Genomic DNA, 26,253 nt, shown 5'->3' with positions numbered 1-26,253 from the left:
ATGGTACACCAAAACATTGCATCGTACAAGGATGATACCAACACTCCTTTACTTTTTTTAGCAGTTACGAATACAAACGTGCGGTGACTGCCGTACCTAAGTAATAGGCTACATAGGCATATGATACCATCACCGAAAAAAGCTATGGAAAATCATGGACGAGAACAGCTTCCCCAGGAATGCTCTCATGTCTGCTTTATTAGCACACGGGGCACGATCTGCAACAAATCTAGTTAATTTGGCGGCTTTGCCGATGACATGGATATTATCGTCAGAACTGACTGAACAGTACACCAGACTAAAGTAGACGCAAAGTAGAAAAGACTTTGTTAAAGGTAAATACGTCTAAAACAAAGTACAGTCAACTTTCGCTAATTTCACTAAGCTCTTAGCTCATTTAGTGAAAAACTTTCGTTAATTGGGCTGAGATGTCAAAACCGAGGGATACATCGATAGTTTTTGTCAAAATCGCCGCAGAAAGGTTTATAAAAATATATGCCTATATTAAATACAGAATTAAAATAAAACTTGATCTTTTCGTTGAAGAGATTTATTTCTAGAATATTTAAAAAGTAAACAGTAGAATTTCATACGACAATGTTAACATATATTGACAATTTCAACTTTTCACCGTGATGCTAAAATTGGGAGGGTCAAATTCAAAAATGATCAGAAAACGATATGTTTCAATATGATTAATTTTAATATTTTCTATATAAATTATTTTTCACATTTGAAAGATTACATTGAAGAGCCCCTCAGAAGAAAAAATACACTGTCAGAAATGACGTTTGACTTCGTTTTAGATGGGCTACAGCCCAATTAACGGGAGCCCGATTAAAACGCAGCCCACTTAAAGATAGCCCAACGAGCGAAAGTTGACTGTACATGCTAACCGGCGGAACCGTGGCCGTTTGGGCAGTAGTGTAACGACGGCGATGAGTTTGAGGAAATCGAGGAATTTGTCTACCTTGGTTTCGTGTTTTCGAAAGGCGAGCGCTAGGAACGATTTTCGACGGCGTACAAGAGAACGAAGTATGGGGGTCAAAAAATATAGGAGTGTTGGTATCATCGTTGCACGGCACATTGTTTATGCTCTTTTATGTCCGTAGAATGTTGTGCGAGATTGACGTCATCTACGTTGTTTATATTATTTGCGCTGCTAACGCAAACAAACGGTACGTTCTTTCGTAGGTGACACCGTTTTGGAAATACGGCCTTTCAAGCAGTATCATTGATGTTTTTGGCGATACGCAAGATGAATCCCCAATTCCTGCAAGCCTTGTCGACAAAGAAATGTATTGCTGCTCCTGGCTTGCGAGAGTATCAGAAGAGTCATTGACTTTTGCGAATAGTTTTAAGTCGTCGGCGAACGGAAGTCGAACACTTTTGAGCGTTATGTTGACGTCGTTAAAATAAATAAGAAAAAGCAAGGGTCCGAGATGGCTACCTTGCGAAGTTCCGGAGAAAACGGTGAAAGTCTGCAAAAAGGATCCGTCGGTGGACACATTAATAAGGCGATTTGACAAATACGATTTATACCACTGAACCGCTGCCTGCAATGCCGAGTTTATCCAGTTTAGCGACTACGATTTGATGGTTCAGCTTGACAAAGGCAGCAGAGGGCTCCGTGTGGATAACGTCTGTCTGAGAACGGTCGTCGAAGCGGTCCATTACATTGGAAGTGAGTGTTAGTAAATTGGTGCGCGTTGAGCACTTGGTCATGATTCCGTGTTGCTCATCAGCTATGTACTGCTGGACGAACGAGAAAATTGGCATGATCATAACGAGCTTGAAGAATTTTGATAATGGCGGCGATCCCTCTGTAATTGCCACGTTTCTTTTATTGCTCTTCTTATGAACTAGAAACATATACCTAAGCGAATTTCCAGACAGAACAAATACTCCTGATCTAATTGATAAACCAAATAGACGACGGATTAGATCAACCAAGGCATCAATAAAGTTCTTCAAAAAGATTAAAGCTTGTCGTCCGGTCCACCGGCGGTAGAGCGACCATCCTAATCATAGCATCGTCAATAGTCAGGTTATTAAGAGGGTCACCGAGATTGGGAACGCTATACATTCGATACTTCTGTGTCAGATTGCCTTTAGCATTCTCCAATTACCGTGACTTGTCCTGGCCCCGATAGAATCTCCGCAACACTTAGAAAACTTTGCATGTTCCTATCCATCTCACATCTGTTTTACCTATCTCTACCCAACGGACGTTTTCTTGAAGCATGGAAACAAGCTTTTATGTTTACAGTTTTCAAAAAAAGGGGGATCGAACAAAAGTAGGCTTTGAAATAATTGGCTTCGCAGATGATATAGTCATAATTGTTCTAGGAAAATTTGATTATATTATCGCTATTATCGCTGAATGCAAATGACTTTAAAGTTTAAATTTGATTTCATCATGGTGTGATAGGCAGGGCCTCAGCATAAATCCCAATAAAACTGCTATCATACCATTTACGAGAAGGAAAAAATGTACATCAAATAACATCAGATTGAAAGGAACACTTTTAAAACTTTCAGACACTGTCAAATATCTTGGACTATTTCTTGACACAAAACTCAATTGGAACACAAATCTAGTGCAAGCAGTAAACAAAGCAACAAATGCTCTATGGATATGTAACAGAACTTTTGGTAAGCAATGGGGACTGAAGTCGAAGAAGACCCATTGGATCTATTCGGCCATTGTCAGACCCAGGATTACCTGTGCATCGTTGGTCTGGTGGAAGCTGGAAAAACTTCAAAGGCTAGCCACTTTCTCAATAACAGGTGCAATGCGAAGTACACCATTGAAGGCACTGGATGCTTTACTCCATATACTTCCATTGCATCAGTTTATACAATTAGAAGCTGAAAAAAGTGCTCTGAGGATGAAAAGATCAATGAACCTTTTTGAAGGGGACTTAACAGGTCATCTCAGTATTCTAAAAACTATTAGTGTGCTCTTGTAACCAGTAATGAAGATGCCCTTATATCAAATTGGAATAACACTTTCAATGCTAGGCAGTCGAAACGTTTTATCTCTCCAAACGTTTCAATGACTCGCAAAATCCTGGAGCTTTCAAAGAAAGATTTATAGCATTTATACTGGTCTTATAACAGGACATTGTCCGAGCCGTTATCATCTGAAGCTAATGGGAAAACTTCATGATGATATATGTCGCTTCTATCATGGCATAGAAAAAGAAGACTCGGAACACCTGTTATGCCGATGTTCGGCAATTCTCAATAAAAGATTAAGATTCTTCGAAACCGGGCTTCGGGCTGTTAGAAGCCCTTATATTTGGAGAACAACTCCCAGCGCAGTAGTGCACTTCATCCGAAGTGCATCACCGGGCTGGGCAAATGCTATTAGTCAAACAATGACAATCACTTCTGATAGTGGTGCGTCATCTTGACAACATAGCTATAATAAAACGGGGAATATATCACAATAGATCAAACAAATCTGGCTTTAGTTTTCAGAAGGTCGCATAATCAACCCTTTTACATGCATTATGCGACCTTTTGAAAACTAAAGCCAGAAATGGTCGCAGTGATAAAAATACCCAACATGAAAAAAAAACAAAAGTATGGACATTTATCAAGAAGCTGCAGCCACTGATGAACATTGAATACAGCCTTATTATACAGTGGACCCCCGTTCGTTTGAACGATTCCTCATGCAAACTAACGGGGTTACTTTTTAATTTGAACAACTGGTAACCCGAAATATGCAGAAACCGCTGTGAACTGGCCGCCCTGCTCTTTGTTATTGTTTTGGTGGTTTGTTTTAGTCGGCAGTTGCAAGTGCGAATATTGCATTTTCCGATCGAATTTCTATCTTAATCGTTAGGAAAACGAAATGTGAAACCGTTTAAACACGCTAGGTCAGTACAAACAAATCGTGTTTATGTGCATTGTCTGCATAAACAAATGATATTATGTTGAGAATGACATTTGAACCATTTTTAATTTGCACGTTGTGCAAATCAGCGGGGTTCAGATTAAAAATAGTCAAGCGAACGGGAGTCCACGGTACTCCGATCCCACGCGTCGATCACGTCGGAGTCCTCGGTGTAATACTAGACCGTGTCACATGTAAACAGCATATGTCATTCATTGTGTCTAAAGCTTCCGGAAGTATTCCGAGTATTCCGGAATGTACAGTGCCTTACTGCCTTATATTACTTATTGGAGCGATCTTCTCTCTAATACTACACGATGGTGTGGAATCCACACTACAACAATGCTGTATACTGCATCGAAAATATCCAATGCAGATTCATTCACTATGCTCTTCGACTTTTACCTATTTTACAACTTACTCGTTATGAGGAACGTTGTCAACTTTTTCGACTCGATCCCGTGGAATGACTGTCGTAGATGTTTTCGACTTTCGTCTATCCCGCAACGTACGACGCTCAAAAATTATTTTATTATTAAGACGTCTCTTATATGGATATGAACGCGCAGATCGGCAGGGAAACAATGCATATGTCGGTGATCGGGTCCAATAACCAGCATACCGACACGAACGATAACGGCCAGTGATGCATCAACAACTTTGGCAGCTTCCCGAGGCCTGGTGATCAGAAGCACTTGTTTTCCCCACAAAGATATCCACTAAGCCACCTGGAGATCGCTTAATCAACAAACATTGAACCAAATCGTTCACATTTTCATCATTGGCTGGTTTTTCTGGAACACCACCAACATACGCTCCCTGCGGGATTCGAATTCGGATCATCATGTGTGTGCTCAAAAGTTTTGAGTCAAAAGTATCGACGGATTGTACATCGCGTCAAAGCCGCTCTCCTCGGTTAAACATTCAGCAATTGGGCAACTTGCGAAATGACCCGAGAACTACGCGCGCATACTGGATGAAGCCCTGTACCTTTCTCTGTGGAGCTAGGTGCTTCGACCGTCGAACACGGATAAAGCAGGATGCGCTCGACCGTCAATGAGGCCGCAACCACGATGCTAGAGGAAGAAACCTCGAGTGTACGAAATGATTCGTTTGACAGCAAGCATCGAGGAGGAGAAAAAGCTTGTAAAAATTATCCAAATATTGCCGCTAGAGAGAACTGGGCCAAGCACCGACGAACGTGAAATGAGTTGACCACGATTCTAAGGAGGAAAAAGCGCTAGAAGGAGGACAGAGATCGTGAAGAACGCAAATTTTATGGGAAGGTGAACCAATCTCGTAAGGATACACACAGAAGCCTGATGTTTTAAGGATAACCTAGTCACAAGCGAACATGAGGTGGTCGACTGGTGGAAGCAGTTCTTCGACGGGCGGAACGGAAGTTAACCCAAGGAGTGCCCACAAACAATAACAGCGTGCCGGCTGCCGATCTCGAAGAGATCCGGCGAAATCGATTCCCGATTACCGACACAAGTCTGCGAAATGACAAAGAATCACTAGTAACGGCACTTCACTGGATAATTTTAAGAATTTGGGAGGAGCAGGATCTACCGGAGGACTGGATAGACAGTGTGGTTTGTCTCATCTATAAAAGGGCGATTGACTCGATTGTTGTAATGGCCGCAGCATTACGCTGATCAAGGCCGCCTACAAGGTGCTTCACCACAGTTATTACGTCGTCTATCAGTAATAGCAAAAGATTTCGTAGGGAAGTTCACTCTCCGACATATCTTTCAGAAACGTCGGGAGCCCAACGTGCCCACGCACCGTTCTACGAGGGTTGTCGAATATTTTCGTGGATTTGAAGGCAGCATACGATACAGTCGAGCGCGAATGGCTATGGAAGATAATGGTTTCCCGGAGCTACCCTGGGGCGAGTGATGTGCAACGTGCGCGTTTCGAGGATACTCTCGATTCCTTTCCATGTTGTTCAACATCGTTATTAAAGGTGCGATCCGGCGTGCGGGCATTGAAGCGAGAGGAACGATTTTCAGCAAGAGTAGTCAACTCCTAGCCTTCGCAGATGACCTCGACATCATTATTTGAAACCTTGGAACGGCGGAGGCAATCTAAGCCAGACTAAAAACAGAGTCTAGGGGGATTGGGTTACAAATCAATGCGTCGAAATCCAAATATATGGTAGGAAGAGGTTTCAGAAAATTGACAGATTTTTGAATTGACAGAAAATATTTGCCTCCCACAGCCAGTGACTATTGACGGTGATGAACTGGAAGAACTCAACCGGCACCAGTAATAGAAGGGCCCAACGTGCTGGATGGTTTGACCAAGTTGAAACCGACTTCCGTGGGTCGAGACGCTCAACGAATTGGCGACTAGTAGCCAGTCAGTTCGAATCAGTAGCATCTTGTTGGTGTGCATTCCTGACTCGATGGGTCGAAAACTCCTGTAGTATGTTGGACTCGGCCCTCCAGGCATCCATTCCATGGTTAAAGTATTTCAAGTGTTATTTTATAGAAGTAAATCTTTTCAACAACAGATCTAAGTCCAGTGCATTACTATCATGTGAAAATAGTGACGGTATATCAGAAGCTCTGAAGACCACCACCTCCGGAATTCAACTGAACCAATTATGACCACTGATTTCGGTTCTCAGTTGGACGTAGACCAATCTAATAATTGGAAAAAATTGCATGTTCACTCTGAATGTAACCTCTATTTATTTCTATATTAATAAATTAATTTTAAATGCAGTAACGCTGAGTACAACATACAATGTCCTGTGATTAGTAAAACTGTTTTAACAACAAATTCTACGGAACTGAAAATACGGACCACCACCGTCGGTTGCGCATGTCTCCTAATTGACAGTGCCACGAAAAAAACGGATCTCTACCGTCAAAGAAAACCTACATGGCACTAGCTGGCAATACACGTGGTTCACCAAGCGGCATCCTGGTGGGAGAATCGCGTCGCTCACCGCATCTGAAGCTCAACTGACGCTTGTGAGACTCTTCGCTGAGAAAAATATAAACAGGCCCGCAAAGGCCAGCAGTGTTGCCCGCGTCTTCGGTTAGAATCCGCTACAGAAGTAGCGCTCTTTCCAGACACGCTCTCCGATAAACGCTCTCCGCGCAATGGTGCGTGTGTGTCTTTCATCTTAAAACAGACGCTTTTTTTTCGATCCCCAAACCGATCTCCGCACTGTGGCGGATGAGTCGCAGCGCAGCATCCGCTCTCGATGCCGCCGCCACACACGGTGGAGAGGTGATGAACAGAAGTCAGATTTGGCTCTCGTCAGACGTGCGAAGCTTGTCGTGCGTGCGGGTGTTTTATTTTTTTCCCCTTACCGTTCCGATTCGTGATTCGGAGTTAATGAAAACCAGTTCCAGGCTGTGGATGGCAGCAGCATTGCTGTGACCTTGCGGTTGAGCTATAGTTTACCTGTGCTTTACTTGCTGGGGTTTTACTCGGATTTCAACCCCAGTAGCAGCAGCAGCAGCAGCAAAAGCCACAGCAGAAGCAGTGAAGTGGTGCGTATCGCCATCAACAGCGCAGCTGGAGAATGTGATGCGAGCTGACAGTGTTTTTTTCGAGGTCAAGGAAATGTCGTCGCACGTCAACAGTAGCAATAACAGCAGCATCCGTAGTTACGACGAACATCTGTCCGCTTACTGTCGGCGTAATCCAAGTAGGCGAATGAAAACAGTGCTAACTCGGTGCCAAATCTCATTAGTGACAGCTACAAGTGACATGGTGTTGTGGAAAAATTCAACTTTTGGACATTGAAAAGCAGGCCTGTGCTTTCTATGGGTGTCATTGTGTACTACACGAATACCGGCACTAGTAGTGGCCCTCCTTAAAACGAAGTTCTTTTTTGTTTTCCTCTCGACAACTTGTTTACAAGCTGAAATTTGATGTTGCCTGTTGAAGAAGCAGCTCATAGTTTTCCTTGCTAGAGCATGTGTTGAGCTATAGCTGGTGCTCCTGCGCGGATTCTCCGTCCTCCTGCCGTCGTTTTTATTTCTATTCGTGTGTGCCCCCGTGACAGTCGAGTTGGAAAATCATATCGCGTGCGGCATTTCTAACCACCACCAAAAATAAAATAACCACAACAACAACGGCACGGCAGTTGCGGGCAAGTGAAGCAACAGAACCAACTCGGTGGGCACGGCTTCGGTCGAGTCACACACCTCTCAGTACGGTGACAGACATGAAATCGGACAGACGGCCACCGGCAGAAGCGGTTTGGTCGGTCGCTGCGCGGAAAATCAACGGAATAAGAAAATCTAGCAACACCGCCGATCGAGAAGGTGGTGGAGGTAAAAATTGTGAATTAGCTCTCAAACATGAGATAATTTTTGGCTGCATTCCGACCGTTCCTAACGTCCGTCATTCCAATCGTCCTCGTCCACATCTGCCAGCTCAGTCTGCCAGCTGAGCTCAACGGTTTAGCACTCTGCCGCATTACGGTTTAAGTCTAGCAACGATGGCAGCCGCCGACGGGCAATCCATTCCGCCCAATGGCAATCCAGCGCAGGCCGAATGTGATAACGTTAGTGATAGTGTAGCTGTAGAGAACCTGACGCGGTTCAAAACCGAACTGGTGGAGTTCCTTGGAGATCTGTACGACCCGGACCATCCTTGGGATATGATTGTTTTCGAGGGATACGGACGGGGGTTGGTAGCAACCCGAGATATTGCGCCCGATGAATTGATCTTCCTGGATCGGCCGATCCTGCTCGGTCCACGTACCAACAATTACGATGTGATATTTTGTGCTAGCTGTTGTAGAATACAACAAAAGTTGACACTTTGCAGCGGAGGCTGCCGTTTGCCGATTTGTTCGAAATGTGACTCAAGTGGGGCCTCTGAAACTTCCCACAGCGCAGAGTGTAGAATTATTAACTCCTGGCAGCCGAAGGACCGGAAGCGTTACTGCAAATCCATTCTCTATGCCCTGACCGCCATCCGAGCGCTTCTGTTAAATGCCCGCGATCGTTCGATTGTGCTCGGCATGGAAGGTCATCCGCCCCGAAAGGATTTGGTCACCGAAATCGAGTGGCTCCTAAAGGAGAAGATCTTTGCAAATCTCGCGGAAGATGGTCCACAGGTGGCCTTCCTGCGGCAGGTGGTTAACATTCTGAACACGAACGCCTTCGAAACCAGCCGCATCGTATCGGATCAGGAAAACAACGACCACGAAATCGTTCAGCGGGGGCTGTACATTCTGGGCGCGTTGATGAACCACCGCTGCCTGCCGAATACGCGGTACGTGTTCGACGAGCAGCTGGTGATGCGCTGCTATGCCTCCAAGCCGATCCGCCGGGGCGAGCAGATCTTCAACAACTACTCCCGGACGCTGTGGGGCACCCACCACCGCATCGTTCAGCTGTGCTTCTCGAAGCACTTTCTGTGCGGCTGCCGGCGCTGCCGCGATCCGACGGTAAGTTTGAACTTTCTTCGTAACGTGGAAATATTGATTTGTCTAGTTTATAAAATTTAAAACGAGTGTGCCACTCAATCCATGCTTATAATTGCTAATTTAATCGCGACACGGCTTTAGTGCGGGGCCTTCCTATTTCGAATGATGGACAGTTTCACGATTGACACCAACGAACTTTTTTTTCCATTAGGCACCAACAGCAGCGTAGTGAATTGGAATGAAAAGTCTGGCATTTGTTCTGCTGTTTATTCTAGCAAGTGTTCGACTGGCATTAATTAGTCCCTTCACCGTGTTTCGCTTACCTACGTTTTTTTTCTTTTTCGCTACAATTTTGCAAAGTGCCAAAAAATCAAAGCAAACCGTGTCTGGTTTGGCAGACGCGCGCGCTACAAGAAGAACAGAGCGAGCGAAAATTGATCCGCGCCAAACACATGATAGCCTACTATACCGAGCTGTTGTTGTTTTCTTTTATTAATATTTTTGTGTGCTTTGCTTGCTGCTGCTGCCGCTGCGGTGTGTTTGCCGAGTCGAGGAAAACCCATCACCCGGCTAGCTAGCGGCTAGAGGATTTTGAACTGCGGCAATTTTCGATCCGGTAGTTTCCGCTGGTTGAAGTGTGATGCGCCAACAGCCGAGAGGTGTGATATAATTAGCGGCTACACTGGGAGTTTTACGGGTTTCCGCTCGAGTGGTTATAGTCTAATATACTGAGATATGTGGCAGTTTTCTGACATTTGAGACGACTCAGTTCAGTGTAATGTTCAAAGTTGGCTTCTAAATTGATTTGTTTTTTTTCGAAGATGCTTAAGATGCCAATACAAAGGTGTTCAACTTGGCGCTCTTCTCTATAACCAAGCTGTCACTAAACGAACAATTTTTCGACCCTAAACACAACATGTAGGATATCCCAGATAACCGAATAGGAATCTGCCAACCTTAAACATTACAAGGATTACAAAATACCGTACCAATTATGAGGATAAATATGTGGGTTTTGAATCCTTCTGCCAGAGCATGCAATGCAAAGTATTCACAATGCAATCTGCAAAATAGTTTGTCACTTTGTGCCATACTTATGATAGTGAAACCTTTTCTTCCTCACTCATGTTGTGAGATCTAAGTTGTGCGCTACGGTCGATTTAGTAGATTAACCATTAGCGGCAGGCAGCGGCAACGAAACGGAACGTCATTGACGGCTGCCGGCAGATTCTACGCGCGCATTCGGCACGAGTGGGCACACCGTGACAGCAAGAACGGAACGTCACTGATATATAGGAGGACTGGGGATGTAATGCCCATATAACCGAGAACCTCATATTACTCGTTAATGCAAGATGCATTTCATGAATGAATGAATGTGAAAAAACAAACGTTTTGTCAGCTATTCGATTGGAACTAGAGCGAACCTAGGTTAGAACTAAGCAAAACCAAAAACGGTAGGTATAAGATATCGCTTTTTACGAACGTTTTGACGTTTGTCCACACGCACATGAGCTACTAGATCAACGAACGTTTGATCACAGACAAACAGACATAACTCTTGGAAGAAAAATCTACAAAACTTATCGTACCTCACATTTAGCCTGAACACTAGCACCATCTATGATCGACATTCCCAAATATCAAATAACAACAGGAGTATCCCTCGAAGTGGCAAGTATTTTTTATGGGGAATTCCCTTTCTTTCGTCAAAAAGCGCCACTTTAACCAAAACGGAGACATTCCCAATTAAGCTCAAATTTGAAATGACGGTTTAATCGGTACGAAGAATGGAAAACGAGTGTTATGTCTGTTTGTCTGTGGTTTGATTGCACTGCCAGTGTTTGTTTGGTCAATTCGTGTTTCTCATGGCGCATCAAAATGTGGCTGAAAACCTACCTCGACATGTTTGATAAAAAAAGATCGATTCCGAACCGGCCGATCATATGTAGACCATATCATAACGTATGATATTGGACAACGTATTACATTGGAGCAGATTAACGAATTCGATGACATTCTTCTGCTGGTGTTCGTTGACGTTGAAAAAGCGTTTGGCCGACTCAACCACGAAAAAATCTGCGGCGCACTTAGGCGTAGAGCAGTTCCAGATAAGCTAGTCCATCTCATCGCCCATCTCGTGCAAGGTTTTGCACAACGGCGTCCAGTTGAATCCTCTAAACTCGTGAACATAGGTTGTTCGCCACAACAGCCCGTTGTTTGTGAACAGCCCCTGGTACGTGAACAACCCTAGTGAGTAAGCGTGACCCATCATCTATGCGCAACTGAAACTGTCAAAGTGATATCATTAATGAGCATAAACTAATAGTAAACAAACCGTAGTCATTGAGCTTGGAAAGTGAAGAACATTGTGCAATTAAAATTATACTTAAATTTCTGTTTTGGAATTATTCTTACGTTAAAGGTAAACTATATTTACATTATCAAATCGAGATCAAATCAAACTTACTTACTTACTTACTTACTTACTTACTTACTTAATTGGCCTAACGTCTTATGACAAGGCCTGCGCAGTATAATTTCTCCATCTATTTCGGTCCATGGCAACTGATCTCCAGTTCCGCGGGCACCCAGTGCTCGCCAGATCTCGCTCCACCTGGTCTTGCCACCTCGCTCGCTGTGCCCCTCTTCGTCTTGTTCCTACCGGATTTGATGCGAAAACCATTTTTGCAGGATAGTTGTCCGGCATTCTAGCAACATGTCCTGCCCAACGTATCCGTCCTGCTTTAACCACTTTCTGAATACTTGGTTCGCCGTAGAGACGCGCGAGCTCGTGGTTCATTCTTCGCCTCCATACACCGTTCTCTTGCACTCCGCCAAAGATGGTTCTTAGCACCCGCCGTTCGAAAACTCCGAGTGCTCGTAGGTCCTCTTCTAGCAATGTCCACGTTTCGTGCCCGTAGAGGACAACCGGTCTAATTAGCGTTTTGTACAATGTGCACTTTGTACGGGGGCTCAGATTGTTCGACCGCAAGTGTTTGTGGAGTCCGTAGTAGGCCCGACTTCCGCTGATAATACGTCTTTTAATCTCACGGCTGGTATTGTTGTCCTCTGTTGCCAGCGAGCCAAGGTATACGAACTCGTCGACTACCTCGAACTCATCCCCGTCGATTACCACGGTGCTGCCCAAGCGCTGCCCAAGCGGTGGTGCTGCGCTCGGTCCCGCCCGCCAGCATATACTTCGTTTTAGACGTATTTATCTGCAATCCAATCTTCTCTGCTTCGCGTTTCAGTCTGGTGTACTGATCTTACACCGCCTCAAATGTTCTGCCGACAGCATCCACGTCGTTAGCAAAGCAGATAAATTGACTGAATTTATTGAAAATCGTGCCCCGCATTGCGATCGCCGCTCGCCTTATAACACCTTCAAGCGCAATGTTGAATAGCAGGCAGGAAAGTCCATCTTCTTGTCGAAGTCCCCTGCGAGATTCGAATGGGTCCGACAATCCACCCGAGATTCTCACACAGCACTGGATCCCATCCATCGTAGCCATGATAAGTCTAGTAAGCTTATCCGGAAAGCCGTTTTCGTCCAAAATTTTCCACAGCTCTTGTCGGTTTACGCTATCATATGCGGCTTTGAAATCGATGAACAGGTGGTGCGTGGGGACTCGGAATTCGCGGCACTTCTGGAGGATCTGCCGCAGGGTGAAGATTTGGTCTGTTGTAGACCGACCCTCCATGAAGCCGGCCTGGTAACTTCCCACAAATCTATTGGCTATTGGCGATAGTCGATGAAAGAGGACTTGGGACAGCACTTTGTAGGCGGCATTCAGGATAGTGATGGCTCGGTAGTTCTCACAATCCAGCTTATCACCTTTCTTGTAGATAGGGCAGATAACCCCGTCTTTCCACTCCTCCGGTAGTCGTTCCGTATCCCAAATCTTGACAATCAATTGATGCAGACAGCCGGCCAACTTGTCCGGGCCCATTTTAATAAGTTCCGCTCCAATGCCATCCTTTCCCGCTGCTTTGTTGTTCTTCAGCCGCTGGATGGCTTCTTTAACTTCCCTTATCGATGGGGGTGGCACATCTTGGTCGCTTGCTGCACCAATGTGGTCACTTCCTCCGCTATCATGGTCTTCCGCCTGCACGCCATTCAGGTGTTCATCGTAGTGCTGCTTCCACCTTTCGATCATCGCACGGTCATCAGTCAAGATACCTCCATCTTTATCTCTGCACATTTCGGCCCGCGGCACGAAGCCTTTGCGAGATCCGTTGAGTCTCTGATAGAACTTCCGTGTGTCGTGAAAACGGTACAGCTGTTCGAGTTCTTCGCACTCCTTCTCCTCTTGGTGGCGCTTCTTCTCCTGGAAGAGTCGGTTTTGCTGCCTCCGCTTCTGTTTGTATCGCTCCACATTCAAATGGGTGGCTCTACGCAGCATTTGTATCCGCGCTGCGTTCTTCTCATCCAATATCTGCTGGCATTCCTCGTCAAACCATTCGTTACGTCGATTCGGTGCCACACTGCCTAGGACGTTCTCCGCTACGCTGTTAATGGCTGTTTTCACGTCATTCCAACAGTCTTCAAGAGGGGCTTCATCCAGCTCACCCTCTTCCGGCAGCGCGGTTTCGAGAGATAACGCGTAGTTTTCGGCGACCTCCGGTTGCTTCAGTCGCGCTAGATTATACCGTGGCGGGCGGCGGTATCGTATGTTGTTCACAACAGATAGTTTTTGACGTATCCTTACCATCACTAGGTAGTGATCCGAATCAATGTTAGCGCCCGGATAGGTTCTGACGTCGATAATGTCTGAAAAGTGCCGACCATCTATCAGAACGTGGTCGATTTGTGATTCTGTCTGGTTGGGTGATCTCCAGGTGTTCCGATGGTAGAGGTTATGCTGGAAGAAGGTACTACGTATGGCCATGTTCTTGGAGGTGGCGAAGTCGACAAGTCTTAGGCCGTTTTCGTTCGTTTGCGGGTGAGCGCTGAACCGTCCAATCACCGGTTTGAATTCCTCCTCCTGACCAACCTGAGCATTACGGTCCCCGATTATAATTTTGACATCATGTCTTGGGTAGCGGTCGTATTCACGCTCCAACTGCGCGTAGGATTCGTCTTTGTCATCATCGGTACTTCCGAGGTGAGGGCTGTGCACGCTAATTATGTTTATATTGAAGAATCGGCCCTTGATTAATCTGCACATTCGAGGGTTGGTCGGCCACCACCCGATCACCCGCTTCTGCATCTCGCCCATCACTATAAAAGCTGTGCCCAGCTCGTGTGTATTGCCGCAGCTCTGGTAGATGGTATGACCATCTCTATACGTACGTACCATCGTTCCTTTCCAGCATACCTCCTGCAGCGCTACGATGTCGAACTTGCGGCTCTTCACTTCTTTAGAAAGCACGTGGGTACTTCCGAGGAAATTTAGAGACCGACAGTTCCATGTTCCTAATTTCCAATCGTTAGTCCGTTTTCGTCGCCTGGGTCTTTGCCGATTGTTCCGATTAGAGTTATTATTATTACTTACGGAGTCCATTGCTTTGGTTTTTTTAGTGGTTCAGGCTTGCAAAGCCCGCAACCAACCCCACAGTATCGCCGGAGGGCCAACGTAGCTCGAAGGAGCCCTCCTCCCCTGTCAGCATACGACCTTGGTTTCCACCGGGGTTGGTTACCCGATCTCCACCCGAGGTTGCTCGTATCCCGGCTGGTACCACGAGGAGGTTGGGGTAGGAGTTGCTAGGTAAGAGGCTGTGAACCACAGGGGGGTCTATTTTATGCCCCAAACTTACATGCTACTTATAGGCTAAAAAGTTAAAACTTAAGTCTATAAAGAATCTTGTTGTGTGGCAGATAAAAACCTGTACGCAGACTGAAATGTGAGTTAAATTATGAATCTAGAAGTGAACTTAGCCTAAAATAAATATTCTTTGTAGCTTTAAGCTGATCGTAAACAAATAACGTCGATTGATCATCGCTAGAAGAACTCCTTATATATCTCCCGCAACAATTTTTAAAGATTTCATCCGGTTAAGATGAATTCACAGGCAAATGTGAGACAAACTCGGTCGCAAACGAGGGCTCAGCAGGAGAATGCTAACCTCGATCCGAGTGGTGGAGAAGAAAAAGTGTCGAATCATTCATCGGAGGATTCATTCATCGCATCTATAGTAGACCATGACGGAGGTGAGTCGCATGATTGTGCCGGTTGTGATCGGCCAACAAACTCAGAGCGATATATGGTACAGTGTTTGAAGTGCAGTAGCTGGTACCATTTTTCTTGTGCGAACGTGAATACGGACACGGTACAATCGGCTACTTTCTTATGTGTACCATGCATGCGGAGTGACGTTTCTGGTAAAGCGAAACCAGCCTCGAGTCAGGTAAGCGGGATCTCCAGCTCATCTAGTGCTCGTGCAGCAAAAGTAGCCCGTGAACTGCAGCGCCTTGACGAAGAGAAGAAGCTTTTGGAGGATTTAAGCCGCGAGAGGATTGCAAAGGAACGTGTGTTAAACGAACGTGAGCTTCAGGAAAGAATGGAGCGCGAAAAATTGTTCCTCGCTCGGAAGCATGAGCTACTGAGTCGGCATGACGAGGAAGAAGGTGCAAGTGTACGCAGTATGCGGAGCACTCGGAGTAGTACGAAACGGTTAGAATATAGCAGGGTAGGGTAAAGCAAACCGAGACGGTAGCGAGTGAAAATATCGTTCTGGCATCGACGTCTGCGAGCGCTAATCAACCCGAGGATACAATTCTGGGAAATCCGCAGGAAGTACATCCTTCTTCAACACCACTGAAAGCAGCTATCCCCGAAGCTTCTAATCCCGTAGACGAAAATGGTATGGTAACAGAGGCGAATTCGAAACCACAGACCGTGGGAAACATGGTGGTTAAAGAAGACCAGGAAGGCGTCGCTGAAGTAAGATCGGACGAATTACCTATCGTCGATCTACAAACGTATGCGGACCCTATGGTCGATGATGGATGAACCAGCGTCAACAGGCGCAAATCCGAAAAATCATTGTCTTGGCCCTCCTCCTACAAGCGTTGGAGCGTGGAAACCGGTGAACTCAGGAAGCGGAATGCCCTGCAGCTACATCAGTAAGCTAATACGAAACAGTGGGGTGTCCAGGAGCTGCTGGCAACCATAGCTGGTGAACCAGATTACAGATCTGCAAGTGCTGCATACTGATGAGCTGAAATGAGCTCGCGAATGAGAGGCAGGTCTGCGTAATCAGCTCAAGCAAAGAGATCAGGAGCAAGCAATTCTGAAGGGTGCAGTTGAAACTCTTCATGAACAACGCGTAAAGGAGGCGGAGCGGATGAGTATTTGTGAATTCGATTTGCAGAACCAGACCAAACAACAAGACTGCGAGCAAGCAGCCCTAAGGATGCAGGTTGAGACACTCGTTGAGGAGAAGAAGCGGATGCGCACGCCGGAAGCAGATATGCGGGATCAGCTTTCCCGATGTCATCGGGAATACGAAGTACTTCGGCTTCAGCTGGCAGAACTAGAAAGCGAAGATCAGGGTATGCGTCTAACGGAACAGCAGCTACAACTCCAGATTGAAGCCGTCAGCGAGAGCACGAAGCCGTGCGGTTGCGGAATGAAGCGAAGAAGGAGTATTGGGACCTGCATGGTGAGGTGCAACAGTTTATCAATCGGAACGAAGGTCAGTCATCAGAAATGGGTTGTTCTCCTCCATTACCCCCTCCTCCGGCGTCATGGTTTGATTCAACTAATGCAAATGATGTAAACCCTCCTTTAGCCCCTCCTCCTGTTCCGATTTCTGAGAATAGTGATTTGCCTGGAGTGTCTGCAGGGGGGATTTCTTCCATATCGTACGTGCAAAACACTCATCCGCAGTTGATACCTCAGGGTTTAGTTCCACCTTATGTAAGCGACTACCGTGGCCCTTCCCCTTACCAACTGGTTGCTAGACAAGTGGTCTCCAAGGAGCTTTCGATTTTCTCCGGAGATCCGATCGATTGGTCGCTGTTTATAAGCAGCTACCAGCATTCAACGGACTCGTGCGGGTATAGTAACGCAGAAAATCTTTTACGTTTGCAGCGAAGCCTGAAAGGCAGTGCAAAGGACTCTGTTAGCAGCTTTTTACTCCATCCGTTGACAGTACCCCAAGTCTTGTCTACTCTGCAGCAGTTGTATGGGCGCCCAGAATAAATCGTGAATAATATGATTGCCAAGGTACGGGCAACCCTTGCTCCGAAACCAGATCGGTTGGAGACACTAGTCAGTTTTGGGCTGTTAATTCAAAATTCGTGTGGACATCTGAAAGCAGTGGGGCTCGAACAACATCTCGCAAATCCAATCCTCCTTCAAGAACTGGTTGATAAGCTACCAGCAACGGCGAAGTTCAACTGGGCGCTTTATCAGGAACGAGTTCCAGTGGCCGACTTGGAGGTATTCAGCATCTATATGGCGAAAATATCCTCAACTGCAAGCGGCGTGACACAGCTTGCAACCATTCCCCAGAAATCCACGTAAGATGAGCGGAACCGACCAAGGGAAAGATCGTTTGTCAACGCGCACGTGTCCACGGATCAACCGAACACGAGTCGTCAGGAAGAAGAAAAAACTGGTACCATTTATGAAAAGAAGAAAGAAGTTGGTCCTAGCACGGGGCGGTGCCAATCGTGCGCAGTTTGCAACGTCGACAGTCATCGAATCGAAAATTGCTCTTCGTTCAAAAGGATGGAGTTAGATGCCAAGTGGAAGGCAGTGAAGGTCCATAAGCTCTGTGCTCGCTGCCTCACATCGCACGCTCGGTGGCCCGGCAAAGGGGAGATCTGTGGGATCAACGACTGCCCTAAGCGACATCATCGTTTACTCCATTTCGACCCATCGGCTGCTTCGAAGACTACCAGTGCGGTGGTAACAGTTCATTGTCAACTCTCGTCATCGACTCTCTTTCGTATCCTCCCGGTTACTTTGTTTGGCAAAAGCGGGCAGTTTAACACCTACGCGTTCCTCGACGATGGATCATCGGTAACACTCATTGAGCGGTCGATCGCAGATGCACTCGGTGTCAACGGAGAACAGGAGACCTTGCGTATTGAATGGACTGGAGGCATCAAGAAAACTATTGTTGGTGCGGAAGTTGTAACGATGGAGATATCGGAAGTTAGCTGTAGCAAGCGATATCGGTTATCTGAAGTATACACTGTCGACAACCTCGGTTTACCGCACAGACCACGAATTACGAAGAGCTCGCTACACGATTTGCTCATCTAAGCAAGCTCCCGGTGAAGAGTTTCCCATCCGTTGTGCCAGGTATCCTGATCGGAGAACTGGCTCCTTTGAAATTGCGGGAGGGCAAGTTGAACGAGCCGTTCGCAACAAAAACCAGGATTGGGTGGGCAGTATGTGGGAGTCTGTGGAAAGCGCAAGCAAGCACGTCCCACAGGCAGCTCCACGTGCATGCTGAACCTAGAAATGTTGATCTCCACGACTACGTTCAGCGCTTTTTTGACGTCGAAAGTGTAGGTGTTGCCGTTGTCCCAGCTGTGAAAGGAGTCGAAGAGCAGCGAGCGTATAAGATTCTGGGAGAAACCACGCACCGTACCAGCAGTGGAAAGCTTGGGTGGGAAGTTGTAAGTGGATCGGACACACCTTGAGGAAAGGAGCGAACGAGATTGGAATCCGCTAGGACAGCTGAGCCAAAGACATCCGGGCTGTAGACGAGAACCTGTTCTAGCGACAGGTAAACGCCATGGTGGGTAACCGTCGGCAGTGGAGTATATAAGTACTGTATTACTATAAGAATAGTTTTAATATTACAGCTAAACTTTGAAAACACTAATTCAAAATTGTGGTATACATTTTATTCCAGTGTTTTCACAAATAAAGTAAAAGTTGTTATTTTTACAGTTGTTGTCATTCCAGGTCCAATACTGTATATGCTTTGGTACGTACACTAGCTGCATGCAATCTTCCGTTTCATTAGCATTGTTAGGCTCATCTAGAGACCAGTTTTTGTATGTGATCAGCGTTCCGCTGCCGATCCATGAAAATACACCTTCCTCGACAAGATCGCTGCCCCCAATCCAAAAACTACATTCTTCTTCATCAAACTTGTCGGTAGTTTTGACAAATGCTGCTACGGCGTTATTTTTCTGTTGCGTCGGGATTTCCACCAATTGCATTCCCATCGAGGTACAAAATTCGTTTGCTCTATGCCAGTTAGCCTAATAACAAAAAATCTGAATTGTTTATTCAATCTTGAAAGAAATCTATCTACTTACTCTAATATTTGAAATATAAAATGTTTCAGTTGGATTTTGCAAACCAACGCGGAATAGTGTCGTTAATAAGGCACTTAAAATCAACGTTCTGCTATGACTGTTCAACATCTTCCTGCGACATGCACACTCAACGGAATAGAGCGTCCTACTGACCACTATCAGTTACAAGCTCTACGAGATGCATGCAGCATAAAAATGAAATCGAACATCTTCTACGTATTTTGTTTGTGTTGCACAAACTGCAGTACTGGGCTTATCTTGTATTAAATGATTCATCTATACCTATAAAATGGATTTCTGTCTGTCTGTCTGTTGGTATGTTCCTAATAGACTCGGAAACTACTGAACCGATCGGCGTGAAATTTTGCATGCAGGGGTTTTTGGGGCCAGGGAAGGTTCTTGTGACAGTTAGTAACCAAATTTGGCTTGTGGGGGATTTTGGAGGCATGAATTTATTTTATGATGGCTTGAGACCCCTCACCCCTGTGGTAGGGGTATAAGGACTCTCATACAAATAAAACAGATTTTTATCGAACTCGAAAAATTTTAGCCTCTTCCATAAAACATTAGTCGATAAGGCGATTACAATTATTTTATAAAGTTTTTGTCCTCCTAGTGATGGGCATTTAAAGGGAAAGAGAATTTTTTAATCGAGCAAAAATAATACATTTTTACCTAAAGTTTAAACGTGAAAAGCAATCTATTCTTTAAATTTCCATTTCTGGTTGGTGCTAGACGCGATAACACTCCGTACACTCATTTTGACGTAGGACTACGTCTTTCAGGAAGGTAGCTGGTATAGGGTGTCACTGCAAAACATCTTTCACGAAAAGTAGACAGGTTTTGAACGCTGATAGCTTAGTAGTTTCCCGATCGATTTTCAATATTCTTACACCAATCGATTGGATAATCTTCTAAGAATTGGCCCAAATGAAGAAAAGTATGGATTCTTGATGTTGAACTATTGAAAAATTGATAATAATGAACCTATGTTTTGCCAGAATTCTCGCTTCGTGATTGGTTATTGGAAATGACGTCATCAATGTGGAAACGCGTTTTCACGCTTCGGCTTACAATTCAGTCAATTTTCAATAGATTTAAGATATTTACACCAATTGATCGGAAAATTTTGAAATTATTGAAAATATTGCAAACTATTGATTTTCAATGCACGTCATTGAAAAATTGAAAATAACTTTAACTCGGTCGTACTAGAAATTGTCGCTTTGTGATTGGTTGGAATAATTTCCAATTATTATCGAACAAATGTTGGTACAATTCAGGAATCAACGAGAAAGTCGATGGAAAATTCCATTTAATGCTACTATAACAAAGTTACAAGAGAACTATGAAATGAAATTCTACCATTTCTCCTTGATTGCTATTTGCCTTGATAATTCCTTATTGTATTCAATATTCAATAATCGTTACGTTGAAAAATTGTCTGCCGTGAATAAGTGATAGCAATTAAAACCAAGTTAACACCAAATTAAGCACTGATTCGCCGCAACAGTTGCGCAGGAAAACGCCATAAAACTAAACCCAATGGCTTGTTTTAATAAATACTACTGGCCCAATAAACTTTATTGTCATCAGCGGAGATCAATAATCTTTTATATCTTTATAAAAGCATGTTTTCATCCTTAAAAGGACGGTGTCTGGTACAATTGATACAACTGTTAGAAATATCGGCATTCTTCTCACTTTTCTCCGAAGAAAAGTTTGTTCATTTCTCCGTCAATACGGACAGCCAGCTGCAGATTGGTCTTCTCGTCACCACAAATCGAGAAATTTTAGTTGCGAAATCACTTCTGCTGGTTCATGGGGCACACGTAATTTTTCTTTGGTAGCAAAAGGCGAACGGCTTACTGGTAACTTTGCTCTTTTGTTCAGACTGAAATTGAAATGCTCCATTTTGTTCAACGTAGATGACCACGAAAAATAGGCGGGACCGATTCTTGTCGCTTGCTCTCTTACATAACACGAGGTAAGCCGGCGAACAGCATTCGTCAAACGCTAGCTGAGCTACTGCCAACATCTTGCTGGCATGTCTGGACGCGACAAAGGAGAAAGCATCAAGGGCAAACGAAAATCACGCTCGAGTCGTGCACGTCTGCAGTTCCCGGTCGGTCGTATTCATCGGCTGCTGAGGAAAGGAAAGTATGCTGAGCGTGTGTTGGAGCTGGAGCACTCGTTTCGCTGCCGTGATGGAATATCTGGCTGCTGAAGTTCTGGAATTGGCAGGAAATATGCTGCTAGCGACAACGAAACGATCAGAATTATTGTCACTTGCAGCTGGCCATCCGCAACGACGAAGAGTTGATCAAATTGCTGTCCGGTGTCACCATTGCTCAGAGAAGTGTTTTTCCGAACATCCAAACTGTTTTGTTGCTGCCCAAGAAGATGGAAAAGAAGGCTTAAATTTTCAACATATCACGTCGACAAAATGTTCTTTTAAGGACGAAACATAATGTTCATAATGTTCATGACTCTCGCGCTTCTGTTCGCTTGTTACAGCTGGTTGAGTTGGCCGTCTCGGAATGTACTAAAGCAGCCAACAAATATACCAGTTCCAAGTAAATGTGTTCGGTCAAGTGTCAAAATGCATAAAACCATGGGTTTAATAAAATGAGATAGTTTTGGTAACATCTTTTGCATCTTCATATGAGAATTTGTTCTTTCTTCAAAGAACGGTTTTTGGTAATTGATGAAACCTAGGAAACTTGGAACTTAGGGCTTTTCACTCGGTTTTGTTTAGCAACACAAATTTATCCATCACCAATGTTACAGTAATAATATGTAGCGTAATTTTTCTTTGGCAGCAAAAGGTGAACGGCTCACTGGTAACTTTGCTCTTTTGTTCAGACTGAAATTGAAATGCTCCATTTTATTCAACGTAGATGATAGAATGAAGGACCACGAAAAATAGGTGGGACCGATTCTTGTCGCTTGCTCTGGTACATAACACGAAGTAAGCCGGCGAACAGCATTATTCAAACGCAAGCATCTTACTGGCATGTCTGGACGCGACAAAGGAGAAAGCATCAATGGCAACCGAAAGCCACGCTCGAGTCGTGCTCGTCTGCAGTTCCCGGTCAGTCGTATTCATCGGCTGCTTAGGAAAGGAAACTATGGAAGCTGGAGCTGGCTGCCGTGATGTAATAATTAACTGCGGTAGTGCTGCTCACGACAACAAAAAGGCTAGAATGATCCCATGTCGCTTGCAGCTGGCCACCTGGACTGGCATTTCATCGTGACTCATGACTATACACGAACGGCTTCGTCGATCGCATAGCTGCTGTGGCTTTCCGGTTGGTTCGTTGCAATAAGCCGTTTACTGAAAAGAAAATTACGTTAAGCGCGTTAGTGCGAGTTTATTGCAAGCTGGAGTTATGGTAAGCAAACAATCGATCCTTTTAAGGGCCACGCAACAATTGAAGAGTTTATTATATGTTCTTGTCCAGTTAATACTATAATTACACAGGCAACGAGGGAAAAGTTGAATTTTTCGCCGTTTCGGACGACCAGCAAATGACGGGAATAAGATTTCTGATCACGGACGACATTTTCTATCACTTCCAAAACGTCTGCAGCTTGTAAATCAGTGTTCTTCTTTTGTAAGTTGCAGAAAAGTTTTGCGTAAAATTTTCAGCTTTTTGAGAATTAGCGCGTACCGTCTACCAATTACCAGAGGAAAAGCACTATTCAACGTAGAAACAGATCATGAAAATTGATTTACTGTTTGGTTTAGTGTGACTGATTCGTTTTAATAAAATAGATTCAAACAATTCATAGAAATAACTCCTAAAGTTGAGGATTGAACGTATACAATGTTCCTACTTTGATAAACGCTACGTACAACGCATGTAGCATGTATACATGAAGAATTGTATTATTACATGGATACATCCTGCTATCGCTACAAATAGACTTACGCAGTCCTACGTCACCTATGCGGTCGTGTCTTGTGCACAACCCCTCTGATTTTTTGAGTTCTTTAGGCTGTAGAGCCCACAGATAATTGATTTTATTAAAGAAAAATTCGACTTGCTTCCCACAAATTATTTTGACGTAGAACTACGTCTTACGGCAAGGTTTGGGAGAGGGTGTCATTCCAAAAAATCGAAAAATGCGACCGTCACGAAAAATGAAAGATTTTGAGCGCTAATAGCTTAGCGGTTTGCAGGTCGATTTTAAATATTTTTACGCCAATCGATCGGAAAATCTTCTACGCATCCACACCAGTAATGAAACCTATTAATTCCAAAGTACGTATTATTGAAAAGTTGAAAAAATGAAGCATTGTCCAGCTGGAAATCCTCGCTTCGTGACTGGTTGAAAGATTCTTTCCGATGATCTAAACCTATACCAGTGCTTGGGAAGTAAACCAAAACAAGTGACAAAGTTTCTTCGTCTCAACAAGATTTATTTACACCATAAACATTACATTTTGTTCGAGAGTTCAGTAGTTCAATGTAAGTACTGACTGCACGCATAGCGTGAAATATTCATTGTTCTCAGCTATTTTCCGCTGAGTCGGCCATGTGACATGCTATCGCGAGGCCTACTGGGCCGGGGAAGAAAACATCCAAGTGTACCCACTGTGAACTGTGATGCTCTTCCTTGCAAGAACCGCATTGCAGCTGCTGCAAGAAACTGGACACCAAAGGCACCTAGTTGACTGCAAAATTCCATCCGGTTCGAAATGTGTGTTAAATAACAATTACGCTTGATCAATGCCTCTGCGGTTAGCACATATGGTTAAGGCAAAAGCTGTGCTTTTTGCCTCGATGTAGGTACCTACCACTTTAGAAGTGCGCATCAATATTTCAAAGCACGGTGCCTCTTCGAAAGCACGCACCACCACCGGGAGGGCACAGAAATGTGCCCCGTCGTCGTCAGTCGCCGTTAGCACCATGTCGAGCTGTTGGTCCCACCGGAGCCATTTGCAAGCAACTGTAACCGAACCCCAGCCTTGTCGCTAAAGTTCTCGTATACGATGATGGCCCACATCCCCAACGGTCGGTGTAATGGTGGCGGCGTTACAGGCATAAATTATAATCTTTTGAAACTAATTCCGGTGGAGTTCTGTTGTGTTCATCGTTCGCTTTGCCGCTGCTGGCTGTGCCGACCTTGATTCAGTCAAGGATTATGGAAAAAATAACCTAAATTAGTTCCATGGAGAAGCTTGGCTTTTTATTTCGCCCTTAACTATTACCGTGCCGTTCCTTGCTGGGGGTTTTTTTTTTGCATGTATTTAAAATCCAATGAAAGCACCACCAGCCAGGAGCCAGCGCAGCGGTTGCTTCGAGCATAAAATAAACATACAATTAAATGTGTTTTATGTTAATATTCAAATGAAGGCAGGCGAATAGCGAAAGCAACGACGACAGAAAATATTAGGCATTCAACGGAGCGCAGTATGTCACGCAAAAGCAGTTTCGCTAATGACCTTGCGTGCGGTTTGGCACGTGCTCCGTTCAACCCGGCAGGCAGCAGGTTGCTTCGTTATTTTTTCCTGCTGCCGTGCCGATTGAGCATAACAAGTGACATTTGCGTTAATCTTGCTTTGTTTTGGTGCTTTTTTCTTTTTCTTCTTCTTCTTCTTCTTCTTCTTTGCAGGAGCTTGGAACCTACTTGGGTGCGTTGAAATGTGTACGGGAGCGGTGTACCGGAGGTCGAATGCTTCCCTCGGATCCGCTCAAGGTTTCGTCCGTGTGGCAGTGCGATGCTTGTGGGCTGAAGATGGACAATCTGAGGATTACCAAAATTCAGGAAATCGCCGGTCGAATGGTGCTGAACAATGCGGTTAAACGGGATGCGGCCTATATTGTGGATTATTTGAAGGATCACGCAGCTCGGTTTCTGTTGCCGTGTAATCAGTTTACGGTGGAGCTGAAACTGCAAGCGATTCGGAAGATTCAACAGGATGCGTCCCTGGAGCTGCTGTTGGAAAAGGAACAGTTCTGCCGGGAGATTTTGGCCATTTTGGCCAAGTTGGACTATGGTGAGTGCTTTGTTAAGGGAGTTCTCTGCTATGAACTGTTCAAGGTGAGAATGGTGCTTGCCGGACGACGGGAAGAACGACAGGTTGGTGTTTTACTTTGACTTGTTTTAAGGTTATTAACAAAACCTGCATGTTTTAGTCTTTCCCGGATTCGGCAGCCCTAGCGCATTTACGGACGGCTTGGACAATCCTAGGTTTCAGTGGCAACCGGCCACGTGATTTGGACCAACTAGCACAGTGCTATGGTTGTAAAATTTGACAGCCAGCAGTTAATCGATTGCAACAAATCCTATAGAATAGATCATAAACATAAAAAATAACGAACAAGCCATGCCGTTCACAACAATTTGGCTGACGGTTGTGCTTCCGTCGTAATGGGCTACGACACTTTAGGTGATGTGAATTGACACTATCATGTAGTGAAATGGTTGTTAGTTTTACAGAACAAAACAAAAACACCATCCCACCAAACACCACAAAAAAACAGACACACGAAAAGCACCGATCATAATACAATCATTCGCACGCGGAAAAGCCCCATCCTTTGCCCTACGGGCAAATATTAGTGGGCTGAACCCGCATGGATCCAATCGGGAATCGAATATCATATTTGCATCTAAGGACAATTTTGCCATTCGGCACCAGTTTAGGCTTTAGGAAGCTAGGAATTTGGCGGGGATGTCACATGTTCCGGTCGGCGCGTG

At 44.9% G+C, this 26,253-nt stretch overlaps 1 protein-coding gene and 1 pseudogene across 1 annotated transcript; both read left to right on the top strand.

Annotated features, from left to right (window-relative positions):
* Nucleotides 1–8,375: 8,375 nt before the first annotated feature.
* Nucleotides 8,376–25,808, top strand: LOC128732460 (SET domain-containing protein SmydA-8). The gene is made up of 3 exons (XM_053825709.1): nt 8,376–9,332; nt 25,165–25,632; nt 25,689–25,808. The coding sequence occupies exons 1-3, from the start codon at nt 8,376–8,378 to the stop codon at nt 25,806–25,808; spliced, it is 1,545 nt and encodes a 514-aa protein (XP_053681684.1).
* LOC128733102 (histone H2A-like) lies at nt 21,568–21,963 on the top strand (annotated as a pseudogene).
* Nucleotides 25,809–26,253: the final 445 nt, after the last annotated feature.

This window comes from Sabethes cyaneus, chromosome 1 (assembly GCF_943734655.1).
Source record: "Sabethes cyaneus chromosome 1, idSabCyanKW18_F2, whole genome shotgun sequence".
Taxonomy (NCBI): Eukaryota; Metazoa; Arthropoda; class Insecta; order Diptera; family Culicidae; genus Sabethes; species Sabethes cyaneus.
This window is presented reverse-complemented; position numbering and strand designations above follow the sequence as displayed.

Coding starts and splice junctions, on each gene's coding strand:
- LOC128732460 (XM_053825709.1), top strand. CDS start 8,376: ATGGCAGCCGCCGACGGGCAATCCATTCCGCCCAATGGCAATCCAGCG. Junction 9,333..25,164: donor GGCGCTGCCGCGATCCGACG/GTAAGTTTGAAC, acceptor TCTTCTTTGCAG/GAGCTTGGAACCTACTTGGG. Junction 25,633..25,688: donor GACGACGGGAAGAACGACAG/GTTGGTGTTTTA, acceptor TGCATGTTTTAG/TCTTTCCCGGATTCGGCAGC.